At 38.7% G+C, this 21167-nt stretch overlaps 1 protein-coding gene and 1 long non-coding RNA gene across 2 annotated transcripts in view; one reads left to right on the plus strand and one right to left on the minus strand.

Annotated features, from left to right (window-relative positions):
• The window catches only part of LOC131997640 (uncharacterized), a 125868-nt gene that overhangs the window by 68920 nt on the left and 35781 nt on the right, over positions 1-21167 (minus strand). The gene's annotated exons all lie outside the window — the stretch shown is intronic.
• The window catches only part of LOC106082365 (uncharacterized), a 32279-nt gene continuing 25967 nt past the window's right edge, over positions 14856-21167 (plus strand). Inside the window, exon 1 of the mRNA XM_059367729.1 lies at positions 14856-15206. Coding sequence (XP_059223712.1) covers positions 15204-15206 — 3 coding nt within the window. The 5' untranslated portion in view covers positions 14856-15203. The remainder of the gene's footprint in view (positions 15207-21167) is intronic.

The raw sequence follows: 21167 nt of genomic DNA on the forward strand, positions 1-21167 counted from the left end.
AAACACGCCCAATACATTGGAGTAATAAGGTTCCTTGCAAATGCCATTGAAAGAATTAAAGAAAAGTCGCACAGTGGGATAAAATCGAAAAGCTACTAAGAAATCTGCAATTTGAAAATGGATACAGATAAATGGTTCAAACTGAGGTGTTACTGAGATTATGTGCAAAATTTCAATTCTGCAGGCGGTGAGGGCGCTTAACCTGGGCATTTTAACATTGTTCGCGATGCCAAATCTTCATTTGTGGTCCAATTTCCAAAATAATCTTGCCGAATAGTGCTCAAAAATCCCTTTCGGGAATATCCGAATTTTCATTTTTATTTTTTGCAATTTTGACCGAGACCTGCTTCGCATTTTGCGATTCCCGAAGGCTTTTGTGGCTCGATTTTCATTTTGATGCATGATCTGGATTGGTGGCAAAATTTTAAATGACTTTTCTGAAAAAATTTCCACATTCGATAATTCACTGAAAAGTGGTATAGTTGGGAATAAAACAAATATGAAACAAGTAAAAAGGCATTAAGTTCGGCCGAGCCGAACTTTGGATACTAACCACTTCGGATATATACGTAAACCCCTTTTCGTCGCAATCCGGAGAAAATTGGATAAATTATTCACCCAAATTCGGCACGAACATTAAGTGGTCTACTAAATAAGTCACTGTTGAATTTTGTATTTAAAATTTCAACAAAATCGGGTAAGTAATAAAGCTTTTATGAGCTTCAGACCCTTAATCGGTATATTGGTCTATATGACAGCTATATCTTAATACAGTCCGACCCGAACCATATTTGGGACGGATGTCGGGAGACTTAAAACTACCCACTTTTTCAAATTTCAGCGAAATCGGATAAAAAATAAAGCTTTTATGGGCTTCAGACCCTTTATCGGCAGATCGGTCTATATGGCAGCTATATCTAAATATAGTCCGACATCAACCATATTTAGCTCGGAAATCGGGAGGCGCAAAACAACTCAATGTTTGAAATTTCAGCAAAATCGGGTAATAAATAAAGCTTTAATGAGCTTAAGACCGTTTTATCTATAGATCGGTGTATACGGCAGCTATATCTAAATATAGTCCGATCTGAACCACATTTAGGTCAGATGTCGGAAAACTTGAAGCTACTCACTGTTTCAAATTCGAGCGAAATCGCATAAAACAAAAGCATTTATGGGCATTAGACCCTTTATCGGCAGATCGGTCTATATAGTAGCTACATATATCCAAATATGGTCTGCTTTGGGTCGTTCAAGATCTTGTGCCAAATTTCAGCTCCATATCTCAATTTTTGAAGGCTGTAGAGTGATTACAACAGTCGGACTGACAGACGGACAGACACACGGACATCGTTAAATCGTCTTAGAATTTAACGACGATCCGACATATATATACTTTGTAGAGTCGGAAATTGATATTTCGATGTGTTGCAAACGGAATGACTAAATGAATATACCCCCTATCCTACGGTAGTGGGTATTACAACTAAAAGCGTGCTAAGTTCGGCCGGACCGAATCTTGGATTCCATGGATTCTGCTAAAATATGGAAGCGATATCTGCTTATAGACCGATTTGGACCGTACTTGGCACAGTTGTTGAAAATCATATACCGATTTGGACAGTACTTGGCAAAATTATTATACCATGTGCAAAATTTCAGACAAAAAAGACACAAATTTGAGGCTTCCAGATGCTCAAGAAGTCAAGTAAAGTATCTGTGCAAAATTTCAAGCGGCTGGCAATACGCGTTCGACCCCTATAGTGATTTCGACAGACGGACGGACGGACATGGCTAGTTCGACTCATAATATCGAGACGATCAAAAATATATGTACTTTATGGGGCCCTAGATCAATATTTCGAGGTGTTACAAACGGAATGACTAGATAAGTATACCCCCATTCTATGGTGGTGGGTATAAAAATAGAGAAACACACTGTAATTGGAGGAATCAAAAATTGTGTAGAACTCCAAAAAAAGTGTTTTGTAGGGTGGTTCTGAGTCCTGAAAATATGTGAGACGTTCATACAAAATAATAACATAGTCCTCGATATAAAAATAAAACTGAAAGCATGATGGATCAAATGTAGTGCTTTGGGGATGTCTCTCTAAAAAAGGTGTTGGTCCTATATATTGGTTCCGCAATATCATGGAATCATCCCAATACATTGAAATACTTCAAAATATTGTTCTCTCATATGCGGATATTGAAATGATTCTATCATGTAAATTTCAAGAATATAATGAATTTTGTAAAATAATAATTAATAAGAACTAGTGTATTTGAAGACATTCATACAAAAATAGATAGGTAAAATAAGTTATCTGAATGTTTTGTTTAGTTGAAGTTATCATTGCTATTGTTTTGCCCTTAATTCAGAAATTTCCAAATTTTCGGACTATTTTGATAATGAGCGGTCATACAATGACAGTAAATTTATGAAAAAATAATTTATGGTTAGGAGCTTATCTAAACCTGAATAAATTTCTATCGAATTCACCAGTAATACCAAGAGTTATAGTTGCGTGAGAATCGATATTATTGCTACATTAGACCAAAGCGGAAGAACATAGATATGGGAGCTATATCCAAATCTGAACTGATTTCTTCCAATTTCATAGACTTCAATAAGCCAAAAAAAGATTTCCTGTAGTTAATCTCGAGGTATTACCCACACTATTCTATGGTGGGGGTTTCGGATTCGATTCCGGTGTCGCAGCCGAGCAATTTTCTCGGAGTCGGAGTCTCTGATTTTTTTTCTGATGTTCTCACCAGGATATGAACTCAGACATACAGCGTCATAGGCGGACATGCCACAGACTATGCAAACATATTTTAATAATTAAAATAATGGCAACACTGACCTGATCCGCTATTTAATAAATGGAATTTTATAAATTCCAACCAGGAAGTTTAGAGGACAAACAACCCACATTAAATGTGTTTTCACTTTCAATTTGATTTATTTACAAAACAATTGGGACGTTGTTGCGATTTTAGATTCCACCATTAATTTGTATTAAAGAGGCAGATTCTAAGGCGATGTTCTTTATAAAAAAAAAACATAAATATTTGCCAAGTTAGTTTGGGTGAACTGCTGGTGTTAATTGCACTTCGGGATCCGCAATGCTCAAACTGGAATTGCGAAATATTTGGGAATTCGTAACGCGTTTTTAACTTTGGCAAACAATAATAAATATAGAACCAGAATTTCAGCAATTCATTCATTCAATTGCAGCAGCTGTTTCAGCGTTATTGGAAGCAATATCATTAAAATTTTTAATGAGAATGTTTTGAGATATTGCGGATAGCTTGCAGTTCTTTAAGACGTGAACAAAACAATATGACTTGCCTTTTTTGTGGCTGGCCAGTGTGGAGAAGTGGAGAAATTAATCTATGGCAAAGATTTTAAATAATACCAACTAAAGCAAGAGTCCTATGAACTTCAGCTAAATATGTTTTAACGAAAAACTTTCTCTTCATAATTAAACCCTCCAACAATTGAGGGTATTATTAGTCACTTAAAAAAATATTGTATTTAATTCTCATAAGGTACGAGTATATATTCTCTCGATTTACATGACATGTTATATCAATGTAGCATTGTTCACCCATCTATATATTTATGGAAGAACATTAAGGTTCCGACTTGACTTCATATAAGCCGAAGTTTCTTTTCCGATTGTTCTGGAACTTCCTCTATTTTCCATAAAAAATTTCAACATCTATCCCAAGTATGGACCGAATAGTAGTTAAACTTCATGAAACTTCCACAAAACCCGACCTTATAATTAGATTTCTTGAAGACCATGAGGGCGCAATTCATATCAGATTTAACTAGAACATCTGATGTTGAGTTTGTTACATTTTCAAACATATATGTACACGTATTACATGCGAATTATATATTAATATCAACCTCAATGACATCTTGCAATTAACAGTATTTGTGCACAATTTGCTGATATATATATTTGCTCGTTCGAACGCTAAAGCGCCATTATAGAGGGACGGTAATGGCGATCGACTGGAAATGTCAAGAAGATTTAGATAGTTCAAAAGGAGGTCACTGTGGCGTAGAGGCCATTCTTTGACCTACTCAGAGCAATAGTCAAGGCAAAAGGTGGTCATATCGCAAAAAATGTGGTCGCTTGAATTGGTAACACTTCCTGCTAGCTACCTTGTTAAATGAAGTGTCACTACATAGTACAGGGTAGCTAGCATTTCGTACACAAAAAGGATGTTCCTTATAGTTTAGCTAGAACTTAAATCATATTTCACTCTATTTTACACAAAACAAGTAAGGACGGGTTAAAGTCGTACGAAGCAGACCTTTTGATATTCTACACCACATTGGATATGCAGGCTAAGTTGTCGAATTTAAAATTTGCTTAAATTATATATGTAGAATTTCGATCAAAATCCGTATACATATTGTAGGAGTCATAGAGTAAATCGTTGTGCAAATTTGTGAGTAGATCGATTGATAAATGGGTTAGAAAATGCCTTAAAGGTCATATATATGGGAGCTATTCGCGAATTTTAAATAGTTATAGCTGAGGTGTTATTCAGATTATATGTAAAATTCTAGGACTCGGAAGCCTTTAAAGTTTTTTTGATAGAGCTTCTTTCACGTGTGGAACACCTTTTAATTCTCACAGAAAATATTAAGCACGTTGTTGTCAAATCTACCCCATCGATTCACAAAAGTGAATCAGCACACAGATCTTGTCAAATCCAAAAATTTTTATAAATCAAAAACAGTTATTTGTGATCGAAACATTCGAAAATTTCCACAACTGTTCACAGTCTTTTTTTCAAAGATTGGAAAAACTGTATTTGTGTCGCCGAGTATCACAGGCACCACAGCTGCTTGTCTACATAAAATATTTTAATAGTCATTTAAACTTAACCCGAATGGCCCTGGAATGTTCATGTCTTTCTATTGCGGGTTAGGATGGGAAAATGCCTAACGCATGTGTCTGCGTCCAGACCTCTACGCCGATGCGTCCAGCTCTACCTTGTTCATGCGCAGTACTTGTTTGGCGTATCTCTCCACCATCCTCTGGACTAATGTCCCAGAAAAACGTCACCAATCGCTGTTTCCAATTCCCTGCGTCTTTCGACCCAGTGCTCGCAGTTGAAGAATATGTGTTCCACATCGTCTGCAACTTCTAGCTCCTCATAAATGCACCTGCTGGAGGAGCATTTGCCCATTCAATGCAGGTATTTCCGGAGGTAACCATGGTCTGTCAGCAGCTGTGTGGCGTAGTAGTTGATGTTGCCGTGCTTCTCATCTCTCCACATCCGTGGACGCGACAACTATTACATCATGTCACCTGGCGGTCCAAATATTAATCCTATCGCCGTTCCTGATGTGACCTCACCCACCCTGAGAGTTATATATAAATACCATGTCACGCAAGTAACTTCTCATTATTCTCATTAGATACGCTGGGATATTAAAGTGCTCTCTGAGGGCTTGGAGGTCGCCAGACTATCTGGAGTAGTGGTCATCAGACTATCCGATCGTGGACATTCCTGCCCGTAATCCTTGTTGTCTCATTGAGAGTCCAGCTCCATCAATGATGACATCCTTGGGCCGTGGCTTTATAAGTCGCTTCAAAAACTTTCCGGCCGTATCCACCATACATAGTCATCTGTATGAGGATGGGGATGTTGGATCACTTCTGCCCTTGCTTATGAGCGTCAGCTTCTGTCTCTTCCATACCTTCGGAAAACACCTTCCAATAGACACGGCTTAAACACTTTCAGAAGAAATTCCGGTCTGTTCTCAGCTATCTGCCTGATGACCTCGGCCTATCCTTAACGGGCTTATGTTGTCAGTGGGCTCTTCATAAACCTCATTTTCTCTACATCCATTATAAAGAGAGAACATAATACACTGATGGTCACTTGCTGTGTAATTTTCTAGTACACTCCACTCTGTTATAATTCCGATGATTTTCTCGGACGCAATGGTGATGTCTGGTAAAGTGTCATTGCATCGTTGCGAGTGTTTACAGCGAGTAAACCAGTTCTTGTGGCCATGACCTAGAACTTGTCTTCCTCTTGAATTGGTCGTTGGCATGCCCCATTCTATCGCTCGAGAGTTGAAATCGCCAGCTACTATGTGATGGCCGTTTAATCCTTTCATTGTGCATTCGATCTCATGAAGTTTTGCCTCGAAGGCGTCGATACTATCACTAGGGGTGAAATAATAGCTAAACAACGTGAATTGATCTAGCTGCACCCAGGTGTATCCGTTTCCATTTTCGCTGCTTATTGGAAGGAAGCCATTGCGATATGGTATCCAGATAGCAGCTGTCTTTGTGGGATTCTCAGACGGACGGACATAGCTAAATCGAGTCAGAAAGTGATTCTGAGTCGACCGGTATACTTATCAATGGGTCTATCTCTCTTCCTTCTGGGTGTTATAAACAAATTCACTAAGTTATAATACCCTGTACCACAGTGGTGGTGTAGGGTATAAAAATAAATTAATGGCGATAAGCCTACTACTTTTGGTGCGGTTTTATTTCAATCAATATTTCTGCGCTAAATGGCCATAAAATATTAAGAAACAACTTTTTTTGTTTAAAAGCATATTGGCTTAGGAATTGAAAAGAATTTTTTTAAAATTTTTTTTTTTAACATTTTGTTACAAAAATTTAAAAATATTAAGTGCTCGGAGTCGAACAATTTTACTGGAGTGGAGTTGGAGTCGAGTAAAAATTGCACGGCTCCGCAGCCCTGGTTACAAATGGGATACCGAAATTAGTATACCACCATCCTATGATGTGGCATTTTCTCGCCATACACACAATTTGTTCGATATTTTTTGTTAAAAAGAAAAAGAAATAAAGAAAAATCCTCTTTTCGCATATCTGGTCAAATGCGACTTAGTAAGGGTCAATTTGTTTATTTTGTATTTGGGTAGGTCAGAATTCATGATTCTTTTACTTTTTTATTGTGGACAATTTCGTATATCGTATGCTCCAACTATTCAACGATAGGCCTACATCACCAAATATTGTAGATATTTGTAGATATAATAAAAAAATCCCCTAAGGCGAAACCGGTATTGCCGGTAATGGGTAATGTACAATAGAATGAAACAGGCCTGATAAAGAACTCGAAATTTCAGTTAAAAATTATCATGATTTGATATAAAGAAAACATAATAAAACCACAATTCTATATTCGATATTAAAATTTTTAAATAAAATGATTTTTGTTGTCGCTGATAATGTAACATCATGTATACATTTGTCTAATGTTGTTTATCCGGCTTTTGCTTTTAACTTGGTGCTGCTCTTAACACTAAAAAATCGAAGAATGTTAGCGTCTAAGATATAAAAACCACAGAATTTGAGCAAAGACGATAAAAATATACCCTTCAGTAAAATAGTTCTATGGCTGGCTGTATCGCGTGCTCAAGTAACTGATTCGATAAACACAATGTTAAAACATAAATGAGTTTGAAATGCAAACACCAAATCATTTGTATGTAAATCATACGATAATAAGAATGCCAAATTAGCATAAATATGAAACATCGTATGTCGATGGGGGTGCGTCAAGCCAAAATTGATACAAATTTGTTAGAAGCACATGCATAGGCAAAACCGACATTTTTGCCAGTCAACAAAACTGTGATCCTCCAGATGGCAAATTATTGATCAAAAGATCAATTTCATCGATCATTTCATCGACCAGCATGCAATTATAGCAATAAAAAAATTTTGGTACTGGACAATAAAAAGATTGATATCTTATAAGTACCGTCCATAAAGCTGAAATAGTTAGAACTTGACTTTCACAAGTCTCATCTCTTAACCATTACTGCAATGACCGAGAATTATAAGATACTGACTAGTCACAATGGCCCCTATACTGGCCTATGCTCAGAGCAATTCAATCTGCAATCTGAGCAATTCTCCTGTTCTGGGTGCTGAGCCAAAATTCTAAGAAATCAAAACAAAACATCACATGCGAAATTTCAGCCGATTCGGATAAAAATTCCGCTCTCTAGTGGCTCAAGAAGTCAAGATCCGAGATTGGTTTATGTGGCAGCTTTATCGAAACATAGACCGAAAGTCTGGCAGAAGGCAATGGTGGTATTTATACCCAAACCCGGCACGGCAATAACTTGCGACACTAAAGGCCTACAGTCGTAAAAACCTTACGTCCTTTCAACTCAGAACCACGGAACTCATTGTGGACACCATGATAAAAAGTATGACATCCAGCGAACTGCTCAAATACATACAGCATGCTTATGTCAAGGGAAGGTCAGTGGAGACTGCCCTGCACGAGGTTGTGCATAAAATAGAAGAATCCTTCGATGCCAAGACGTACACAGTGGCGTTGCATTTACATCCAGGGGGCATTTAACAATGTGCGGTCCGACACATTGATCCCATCCTTAGACCAGTACCGGGTGGATCAGGTCCTTAGAGACTGGATAAACCATATGCTAAGGAACAGTTGGATAAATTACGGGAGAAAGTGGCACAGGGCACGCCACAGGGAGGCATCTTATCACCACTCCTTTGGGTGACACTCATAAATAACCTATTACGGATGCTGACTAAGGAGGGATTTGAACCCGTCTGCTGACGATGTTATAATACTTCTATGAGGTAAGGATCCGAATCAGCTAACCAGAAGAACCGAAAGGGTCTTGCAGATGGCATACGACTGGGCCAACCCCCGGGGGTCTCAAAGTATAGGTGGAGCCATGAGGACCACGCCCACTAGGGCATTGATATCCGACCCATTGATATACAGATTAAGTGTACGGCAGCTCATACAATCGCGGTATAATCGAGGCGATGATAAGAAACCTGGAAGGAAGGGAAGAGGTTTCCGATCGGATACCTGAGACGATACTTGAGGTCGAGTGCGGGACACTACTGTCAGCGGAACCGTCTTGGACCGACGGAATCCTAGTTTTGCCATTTGGAAGATCATGTTGCTACGTCTACGTTCCGGGCGATCACGGAATGTGTGAAGTGGTGTGGTGCTAACACGAAGACGTCGAGTGTGAACATCTTTACGGACTGTAGAGTGGCTATAAGGGCAATAACAGCCAGGACGGTTAAGTCACGAACAGCCTTGGAATGTAAGAAGGAGATAAACGCCTTCGCTGAGAATGGCACGGTCCGTATCGTTTGGTTGCGAGGGCAATAGCGGAGTATTGGGGGAATGAAAACTGACGATTTGGCAGTGAAAGCCAGAGGACTGCCGTCAATAAACTTGGTTAACCCAAAGCCTTTCGGGTCAACGCAGTCCGAGTTAAGAACGTGGGCTACTAAAGCGCAGAAGGTCAATATAGCTTTTGGTATCAAAACGGGACTCATAGGACTACGAGCTCACTTATGCAAAATTGGTACGGCAAGTGATTGGACATGTCATTACCCGGCTTTCGTGGCTAAAAGACACCGGTACTTAGGCGGGGACACATATTTTTTCAACCTAACCTAGACCACCTTAATTAAACTTATTTTCCGGCCACGGCAATATGAAGTTCATATTAAAGGTATTTGGGAATCAAAGTCGTTTTTGTTTTATCAATTTTCAGGGCAAAGTATCGGGGTGGCCGCCCCAGCCCCAACACTTCCCCCAACCCGTACATATTTACCGACACAGCAATTTGGAGTTCAAATGAAAGGAATTTGTAGTAGAAAATCCATTTAGGAGTAGAGCATGAATTTGAGAGTATAACATGAGTTTGGGGCAAAAAAGCCATCCCACCCCAAAAAGCACTTCCTCCCCATTGACTTCATTTTCAAAAAAGTCATATCTTTTTATACCCACCACCGAAGTATGGGGGTATATTCGTTTTGTTACTCCGTTTGCAACGCATCGAAATATCCATTTCCGACCCTATAAAGTATATATATATTCTTGATCGTCGAAAAAATCTTAAACGATCTAGCCATGTCCGTCCGTCTGTCTGTTGAAATCACGCTACAGTCTTTTAAAATAGAGATATTGGGCTAAAACAGATTCTTTTTTTTGACCATAGGCAGGTTAAGTTCGAGATTGGACTATATCGGACTATAACTTGATATATTGTTACTGAAATTTTTCACGTAGTGTTTTGATATCACTTCCAACAACTGTGCTAAGTATGGTCCAAATCGGTCTATAACCTGATATAGCTGCCATATAAACCGATCAGGGATCTTGACTTCTTGAGCCTCTAGAGAGCGCAATTGTCATTCGATTTGGCACAAATTTTTTACAACGGCTTCTGCCATGGTTTTCAACATACGTGTGCAATATGGCCTTAATCGATCTATAGCTTGATACAGCTCCCTTACAAATTTTGCTTCTTGAGCCCCGAATCGAACTATAACTTGATACAGCTCCTCCTCCTCCGTCCTTATTCATCATTCTTTGTTTGCCTAAAAAGGAGATACTGTGCTAAGAACTCGACAAATGCGATCCATGGTGGAGGGTATATAAGAATCGTCCAAGCCGAACTAAGCACGCTCTTACTTGTTTTTTCTATCATCCCCTTCATAATTAAGCAGCAGTCATTTTCAGGAAACAAAGGACTTTTCAGCAGTAAGCCTGCTACTCTGAAATTGCAGTACTACTGCTATAATAGCAGAACTACAGCTACAATTGCTGCAAAATTAACTACTAATATTTGGCAGAGAGTGTTCGCTATTTTCAGCAAACCTAGTATTCCCACCACCGTTTGTCATTCCGTTTGCAACACATCGAAATATCCATTTTCGACCCTGCAAAGTAAATATTATTCTTGATCAGCGCAAAAATCTAAGACGATCTAGCCATGTCCGTCCGTCCGTCTGTCCGTCTGTCTGTTTAAATCAAGCTACAGTCTTTAAAACTAGAGATATTGAGCTGAAACTTTGCACAGATTTTTGTCCATAAGCAGGTTAAGTTTGAAGATGGGCTATATCGGACCATACCTTGATATAGCCTCCATATAAACCTATCCGCCGATTTAGGATCTTAGGCCCATAAAAGTCACATTTATCACACGACTAGCTGACCCGGACCTTCTTCTACTTTATATGGAACAAAAGTTTCCTTGAAATATTATTTTCGACAATTAAAGATCTTTTAGTGAAATACCTTGCAAACTTTACTAACAGTTTAACAATATAAGTGCCACAAGATCTTTATTGGTCTACGAATTTAAGTTTGGATGTAAGATGTACTCTATTCTTAAAATATTTCATTTCAGCCCGATATTCATATGATGTCTGATTTAGTTGTATTTTCAGGGGAGAAAACACTATCGTGCTCTTCTCTCAAATACCATTTATTTAAACCCCATATTGCCATTGGCGTAAGAGGAGTTTACAGGATGAGGCATCCCCCAAACACATGACGCCAAAATAGGTTATCAAATTAGTTTTCTAATCTCAAATACCTTTCATTTGAGCCACAATTGGCATGGTCGAAAAATGTTTTCCCTTTGGGGGTGTTTTGGGAAAGGGATGATGCCCTAAATACATTGTCCTAAATCTGGATATCAAATTCGTATTCTACTCCCAAATGCCTTTATTTGAGCCTCATATTGCCGAAAGTGGGTATCAATTCTTGCTCTACCCCCCAATACCTTTCATTCAAGCTCCACATTGACATGGTCGGTAAATATGGCCGATTTAGGGGTGTTTTGGGGATTGGGGTGGTCCCCCTAGCACTTCGTCCAACAATTGGATATCAGATACGTTTTCTTATACTAAATACCTTTCATTTGAATCCCATATTGTCGTGATTGGTCTAAATATATGTTTGGTAGGTTTTGGGGTGGGGCAGCCCCCCTAGGTACCCCATCCGAAATTTGGATACCAAATTTTCATTTTTAGGGTACTATATACGAGCACACAAAATTTCGCCTAAATCGCACCACCCATCTCCGAGTTCTAGCGTTTCTGAAAATTAGGGTAAGGGGGAGAGTCCGCCCCCAACCCGCCCCCTTCAGATATCAAAAAACGTAGTACCCTATTTTCACCACGGGGCCATTATGCACCATCTGTGAAAATTTCAAGAAAATCGGTTCAGCCGTTTCTGAGTCTATAAGGAACACACAAACATACAAACAAACAAACGAACAAACAATCAAACCTACAAACAAACACAAATTGATTTTTATACCCTCCACCATAAGATGGGGGTATACTAATTTCGTCATTCTGATTGTAACTACTCGAAATATTCGTCTGAGACCCCATAAAGTATATATATTCTTGATCGTCGTGACATTTTATGTCGATCTAGCCATGTCCGTCCGTCTGTCCGTCCGTCCGTCCATCCGTCCGTCTGTCTGTCGAAAGCACGCTAACTTCCGAAGGAGTTGGGGTGGCCCCCCTTGCTTGAAATTTTGCACAAATACTTCTTATTAGTGTAGGTCGGTTGGTATTGTAAATGGGCCATATCGGTCCATGTTTTGATATAGCTGCCATATAAACCGATCTTGGGTCTTGACTTCTTGAGCCTCTAGAGTGTGCAATTCTTATCCGATTGGGATGAAATTTTGCACGACGTGTTTTGTTATGATATCCAACAATTGTGCCAAGTATGGTTCAAATCGGTTTATAACCAGATATAGCTGCCACATAAACCGATCGCATATAAACCGTTCGCAATTATTATCCGATTTGCCTGAAATTTTGTACGACGGATTCTCTCATGACCATCAACATACGTGTTTATTATGGTCTGAATCGGTATATAGCCCGATACAGCTCCCATATAAATCGATCTCTCTATTTTACTTCTTGAGCCCATAAAGGGCTCAATTCTTATTCGAATTGGCTGACATTTTACACAGGTTTCCAATATATAATTTAATTGTTGTCCAAACCGGACCATATCTTGATATCGCTCTAATAGCAGAGCAAATCTTTTCTTATATCCTTTTTTTGCCTAAGAAGAGACGCCGGGAAAAGAACTCGACAAATGCGATCCATGGTGGAGGGTATATAAGATTCGGCCCGGCCGAACTTAGCACGCTTTTACTTGTTATATATAAGAAGATAAGATTTTGCTGAAATTTTCGCAGTGAAATGTCTTAGGCCCATAAAAGCTGCATTTATTATCCGATTTCGTTGAAATTTGGGACAGCGAGTTGTGTTAGGTCCTTCGACATCCTTCACCAATTTGACCCAGATCGGTCCAGATTTGGATGTAGCTGCCATATAAACCGACCTCTCGATTTCAGGCTTTGAGCCCATAAAAGGCGCATTTATTGTCCGATGTCGCCGAAATTTGGGACAGTGAGTATTGTTAGGCCTTTCGACATTCGCCTTCGATTTGCCTCAGATCGGTCCAGATTTGGATATAGCCGCCATATAGACCGATCTCTCGATTTAATGTTTTGGGGCCATAAAAGGCACATTTATTTTCTGAGTTCGCCGAAATTTGGGACAGTGAGTTGTGTTAGTCTATTCGACATTTTTCTGCAACTTGGTCTAAATCGGTTCAGATTTGGATATAGCTGCCATATAGACCGATATCTCGATTTAAATTCTTGGTCGCTAAAAAGGCGCATTATAATCCGATTTCACTGAAATTTGACACAGTAATTTATGTTAGGCTTTTCAACATCCGTGTCGCATATGGTTCGAATCGGTTTATTTTTAGATATAGCTACTAAAAAGGCCAATATTTTGTTATACACAATTGAGCAATGACCTGTAATTATTAGTCTTTGGTCCAAATCGGACCATATTTCGACATAGCTGCTATGGAGCATAAGGTATGCATTTTTCACCGGATTTTGACGATAGTGGGTTTACGTATATACCAGAGGTGGTGGGTACCCAACGCCTTTTTACTTTTTTCTATGAGTGATGGTATATGTTTCTCGAACAATGTAGTAATATTGCAAATGTAAATTTGACCATGAACATTCTACCAAGGAACTTGGTAAAACTTCTCACATATCACGGAGTGCTGCCCGATGACCGGTAAATAATATTGACAACATTTGTGAGGTACGATGACATGCTAAAACTTCTCCCCAAAGAGGTGTCGCACTGCGGCACATGGCAATAAAGGTATCAAATAAAAGGCATAAGAGAGCTAGAGTAGGCACAGTAGAGAGGGCCCAATTCGGCTAGTATGGTATATTCTTTACGCATACTATAGAAAAAAAGGAATATCTTTAATCTGTTCTATGTTATGCAACCCAAAAAAAGTTACCGCAGTTTTCTAATGTTATTCTAAAGTTAATGATTAAAATAATTGTGTTTTGTTATTTTGTTTAACAATGAAAAACCAGATTGCTCCGAATTAGCTCTATAATTGAAACTGTTTTCAAAGAAGATCTAATCAACCTCACCCGAAATTATAACAAACTAAAAAATTTGCAAAATTTTAACAGCTAGTTGCCTATTGATGTGGTTTGTAGCCACCAGCTATCCCATACGCTTTGACAAAATAAATATACGCTCCAGTCTGGCTGATGAAGGGTAAAAACAAAAGCAAAAAAAAAAAAGACAAAAAGATGCCACTGGTGTGTTGTGTCCAGACGAGATAATCGAGTTGTCTCGATGTTTAGCCACCAAACCTGGCTGGCTTGTGAAGACGCTCAGCCCAGCAGCTAGCTAGTTGGCTGGTAGTCATTCGAACGCTATTGCCTTTGGTAGTTGTTGTTCTTGTATTTAGAAGCTGACAACAACAAAGGTATTCAGCCAACGCCAAAAACAATATTCGAAGAAGAAGAAGATGCTACTCTTTGCACAATCTGATCTGATGAGCATCAAAGAGAGCGAGCGCTTAAAAATTTGCGCGCTTAAGTTGATCTTCAATCGGTCAAAGTGTTACCCACCACCATCACAGCCAGTTGTCGCCCATGCTTATAGCCAAAAACTCACTCACACCAACCACTGGGGTATATATAGAAAATCTCTAGGTTTTTAGCGTTTAGTTGGTAACCCACACTCGAACCTTAAAAGTGAAACCAACAGAGGAGTTCTTCTTCCCACAAAAAATTTCTGGCCCAGCTAGAAACAAAGCCAAGACCAATTTGATTGTGCGGACGTTCAGAATCGATCGAGTTCAATTGGCAATATTGAATTCTGATACGAATTCAGTGCATCTCAAGGATTACCTCGCAGCAACCATAGCATATAAAAGGATTACTCAACGAAACAAGAAAGAGCGAAAGAAAGAGAAAAATAAATCATTGCAAACAAGTGTGCTCGATAATGGTAATAATAATGCGCAAAGAGAATAACCCAAAAACGATTTAATTTAAATTAAGTGACTGTTACAAGTGATGCAAGAAACCCCAATATTTAAAAATGAGCAAATAAAAAAAAATTGATTTTTTTCAAAAACAAATCATAAATGTATTTGTGGATTTTTTGATTACCATTAACCATCTGTGCAGCCAGCTGCCCAGCCATCCATGGGATATTTATTCATTTAAATATTTACACATCCATTTATCCACATACATACCTACCTAGCTATCAATTGTGCAAGCATATGTTGACATTTAGCATAAAATCAAGCACCCTGTATCACGCCGAAACTTATGAACAACTCAAAGTGCTTGCAAAACTATTAAGCCAAAACATCTTCAATTGAAACTAAAAAAAAAACAAAAAAATTGAAAAAAAAACATTAAATCAATCAATCGTAGTAATTTACCAAAACGCTAACGAAAAACCAAAAACTCACACACAGACCATGAACAGTGCTAATGTTGATAATTGTGATAACAATTGAAATTGAATTGGAAAATAACACAAAAGTGCACATAATTCGCAGCCGGTTGTGTGTTGGCAACACCAAATTGAAACTCTAAATTTAGAAAATAGAAAACATGAATTCTAATAAAATGCCACAACTTGTTGATCATGAACTCTATTTGCAAGATTTATTGTTGTCAAAGAAATATGTGTCAGTTGTTAAAAAAAAAGAAAAATTAAAAACTAAATAAACTGTGAAAATTAAAGGACATGTGAATAATGTAAACAAAAAAGATTGTGGCATTATATATAGACAAAATAAAAACTACAAAAACAAGCAGTGGAAAATAAACACTTCTAAGAACTCAATTTAAAAAATAAGGGTTATGAATTGAGTGATGGCTTGACATATTACCATATCATGGCTATGACAAAGTGTAAACCTGGTATCAGAAACCCACTCGATATCACTTTAAAACCCGAGTTATAATAGATTTTTTATTAATTTTTCTATGAATTCGAATACGAGTATGAAACAAATTTAATAATAGACTGCGCACTTAAACAAAGCCAAATGTTTCTTATTTCTGAATATGTGATCTACAATATTTTTGTTTCCAAAATATACCATATTACAGTGTATTTGATTTCCAAGTCTTTCATACTCCTTTTATCTTATAGATAAAATAAGTTGAAATATCGAAACCGAAGAAAATCATCTTTAAGTGGATTCGCATTAGAATAGAATATTCGACTGTGTATTTGGTTTCACTTTTGCTTTCGCCTTCCATTACGAATTGCGATTACCAAACGAAAAAAGAGATAAACAATTTCATTCATATCAAGAATTTGAAGTTAAATCTAAGGAATGTTGATTTTGAATCGTTATTGGCGTGATTATTTCGAGTTGTTTCAAACAGTCGAAGAAAAGTGAAACCAAGAACACACCTCACAATCAATGTTGCCACCCAAGAAAATTCCTGCTTAAACTTAAGAAAAATCCTTTCAGACGTGATCAAAACCTGTCTATATCCGCCACCAAATTGGCCATTTTGTCTTTCCATTCGCAACACATCAAAATATACATTTTCAATCCCATAATGTATATATGGATGGCTTAATATAAAGAGGACCCAAATTTGTATCTTCCAAATTTGGGTTGTCGGATGAACCTGCCCTCAAAATTTTGATGGCGCAATATAAAAAGGACCCGTATCAATACATTCCAAATTTGAGTTTTTTTTGTTGATTCTGAAAGACAAATGTCGGGTGCACCTGCCCTAAAGTCTGGAAGTCAAATGTCTGATGCATCTTCTCTCAATGCATTTCGGACGGATAGGTTGGGTTAGGATGATGCCAAGACCCTATCATCTAGACACCCACGTTGGCCAGATTAAGGCCCATTGTGATTTCTCATCTTCTCCTTCCGGTAAATTTACTTCACAAAGCAAACCGTCCTTTAATGTACTCTCTGGAGCCACCTAGATGAAAAAGCAAACGCCTTGATCCTGTACGAATTTACGCCTTTCAGTTCTTCTAGTGCCTGAAAGAAAACATAACCCAGTGTCATGTTTCTACTTTGACATGAAGCAGGGCATTGACAAAGAACGTGAAAGGTGTACACCGAGGCGTCGATCTCATGACAACAACGACAGATGTCATCATTTCTGTTGCCAATACTAGACATATGTTTACATAACTCATTATGTCCTGTTATATTGTAATTTCGATAACCTTACTCAGATGTGTCTTTTCCGTTGACAACAGACTATCTATGTTCTATTTCGAGCGTTCGTCCCACAGAAGCTATGTTTGTTAACAACCGGCTGTTGAATTCCAGCGATTTAATCATGTATCCTTATAACGCTCCTTAATTCCATGGAAAATTTCGATAGTGGTGGGTATACATCCAATATTGATGGCTTGCACCCGATCTCGATAGCATGTCCGCCTTCTCATTTCCTATGGTATCCTTTTGTCCGGGAACCCAGCATAAAGCCAGTTTGTGATTCCTCTGAAGACAGTTTAAGACCTCTCGACAGCGACCCCAAAACTTTAGATCTTATAATCGTGCCAACTGAAGCCTTCAATCTCTGCTACCCTAGTTATAGCAAAGACCCCTGCCAACGGAAAATGCTGCAGTCATCACGCATTCAATCAGGGTCGGTATCCTAATATATAGTCGGCACTCTACTATTTCCATCCCTACTTGTAAGACCGTCTGCAGTTCTTTCAATGTGCTGTATATAGTCCGATATGTACCATATTTGGGTGAGATGTCGGGAGGCCTAAAACTACTCACTGTTTCAAATTTCAGCGAAATCAGATGAAAAAATAAAGCATTTATGGGCATTAGAACCTTTATCGGAAAATCGGTCCATATAGCAGATATATCCAAATATGATCTGACTTGGCCCATTTCAAGAACTTAGCTAGCGTGCATCAAAAAGACGTATCTGTGCCAAATTTCAGCTCAATATCTCAATTTTTGAAGGCTGTAGAGTGATTACAACAGACGGACGGACAGACGGACATCGTTAAATCGACTTTGAATTTTACGACGATCCGATTAATATATATAATCAACAAACTTTCTCTATTTGTGTAGAGAAAAATAAGTTTACTGATATCTGCAACACACATTGCTGATTTTAAATAAAAAAAAATTTGACCTAGGATAGGACTATCCATTTAATCGTTTCATTTGCAACACATCGAAAATCAATTTGCGACCCTACAAAGTAAATATTAGTGATCGTTGTTAAATTCTAAGACGATCGCGAATGACTAAATCGTACCATATTTGGATGTCCTCAATGGGCCGAAGTGAGAACCTAAAACTCCTTCTGAGAACCTAAAACTCCTTCTGGTTGCCAGAAGGAGTCTATATGCTATTCTACAACTTATTTAATTGCAAGGATGACCGCTTGATACACACTACAGTGTTGGAGTAAACTTTTTGATATGACCTGTTTTGGTACTTCTGAGTTTATTCCAAATCGGTAGTTCAAATCAGTTCTATCATGAATTGTGTAACAGTACTTTTTGTCAAAAAGCGACGCAGGCACTGTGTAATCCATACCGCCTGCAAGCCTGCAATATCGGACATTGAATCAAGGATAACACAATAAGAGTAGTGGTCACAGCAATTTATCAAGCCACAATTTCCAGAGGCTTTAGGTTGTGTTAGATTAAGTCATCTTTCCACACACATGTTGTCACTTGCCGCACCGATTTTACATAAGTGAGCTCGTACTCCTATGTGTACCGAAAGCCTTACTGAATTCCTGCTTACTTCCTTTCAGTAATAGCCTCGTCTTCTCACAATCCAGATTTCCCCATAGGATTTTCATTGTCCTACCGACGATATTAACTCGGACTGCATCGACCCGAAAGGCTTAGGGTTAACCAAGTTTATTGACGGCAGTCCTCTGGCCTTCACAGTCAATTAATTTATTTTATCATTTCCCCTTACTTGCATGCCCTCTCTGTCCTCTAGCTTTGATCCATCCGTGTAAAATGATTTTCCAGATGGCAATGTTAGGGTTCCGTCAATCCAAGACTGTGCCGCTGGCAGCAGTGCCTCGCACTCGACCTCAAGTGTCGTTTTAGGTATCCGATAGGATAGCTCTTCGATTATACGGCGATTAAATTCAATGCATCAGATGGTGTCGTCCTCAGTGCGGCTGTGATGCACAAACAAGCCATTCTTTGGATCCGGCTGAGTATTAAACAGTTGGTGGACTTTTAAAGCTCCGTCCACCAGACCAAAACACCACGTAGCATTGTAGATATGACTACTACAGCATATACCCAGTGTATGATATGCGATTTGAACCTCCTACTTTTACCAATGGCTCTTTTGCAGGTGTATAGGGCAAGAGTTGCCTTTCTTGCCCTTTCCAAAATGTTGGATTTCAAGTTCAATTTCCTATCTAGCAAAACACCCAGGTATTTCGCGCTTTTAGTAAATGGAACATTCTCTCCTCCCAACGAGACAGGTGCCACTGTAGGTAGCTTGTATCTCCTGCTGAAAAGAACTGCGACTCTCTTTTACCTATTTACACCTAGACGACTTTCGTTAGCCCACTTCGCTATCGTACTTACAGCTTCCTGAAGTTTATCTTTAATAGTGCTGGGGAACTTTTCCCTAACAGCAGTAGCCACGTTCTCAACAATATGCGATCACTTTTACAACTTTTTCTTCCAGGGACAAAAATATATTGTTTATCGTTATGTTCCAAAGTAGAGGGGACAGTACACCTCCTAGAGGTGTTCCTCTGCTGACCCATCTATCCTAAGCCTGCCATAATGCAAAGTTATTAACAAATTTTCTTTTGGTATTGCTGATGCTTAGAATCTCCAGCACCTTCATGATTGACGTCGGTTTTATATTATTGCTAGCACCTGCAATATCAAGATATGCTATCATTTTATATTCCTTGACAGCGAGAGAACACTCTATGTAGACGACTAGTTCGTAAAGGGCTGTTTCAATGGACTTGCCCTTACTATATGCTTTGGCCAAGATATGTTTCTATCAACCTCTCTAGAGTCTTCAGCTAAAAGAATGACACACTTGGTGTGGTAAGGTTGTCCTGTTTTTGGTATGAAATGGCCCTTGTGTCCCTCCATTCCCCAGGTATATACGTTATGCTGATTCAAGCAGAATATGTTTCCCTAAGCCAAGACGCCAAACTATAGCGCATAGCTTGTACTTCAACCGGTGATACATCATTAGGCGACTGGTGACTTAAAGGAGTCGATGCTTTTTGTCACTCAAATGAATTTCGATTCAGACACAAGCAGCAGAGTTCCACCCAGGATTTGTTCTGAGCCTTCTCAGTTCGTTCTTGTATATTTTCTAAACTCATCCTTATAGACGGCCCAATCGTGTGGTAAGCTTGTTGCCATCGCCCTGTTATAGAGTTTTCTGCAGCCATTTTTTAGATCAGCCAGTTCTTGAGCCCACCACGGGGTTCGCTGATTGCCCCTTGGCTTCGCTTAGGACATGCTGACATAAGCGAGTCATTCAGGGCCTTCGTGATTGGATTGACCATTATGTCTATGTCCTCCGCAGTTTCCACTTGCTTTCAGGTCTACAGGAGATAATTGTGCAGAATGTGCGCCGAAATTTATCCCAATCCGCCTTTTTTCTATTTAGTCAAGGGATATTACAATTTTATGGTCAACGCTAATTGATGAACAAACAAACAAAATGTGTCATGTAAATGTGTCTAATGTGATTACAAAATCAAGAATTTACTTTGACATATTTTGGGAGAAAATGATAAAATAAGCTGGGTCAAATATTTGACATATCTAAACGCCAAACAATGGTTCCTGGATTAGAACAACGCCAAATACTCCTGCCACCAGAAGGACCCTTAGTGCTGCCGAAGCAGCCTTACAATAGTGGAGACTTATCTACAGGAACTCGATAGTAGTCAGGATTCTGAACTTCTACCTCTGTTG

This window comes from Stomoxys calcitrans, chromosome 1 (genome assembly GCF_963082655.1).
Source record: "Stomoxys calcitrans chromosome 1, idStoCalc2.1, whole genome shotgun sequence".
Taxonomy (NCBI): domain Eukaryota; kingdom Metazoa; phylum Arthropoda; class Insecta; order Diptera; family Muscidae; genus Stomoxys; species Stomoxys calcitrans.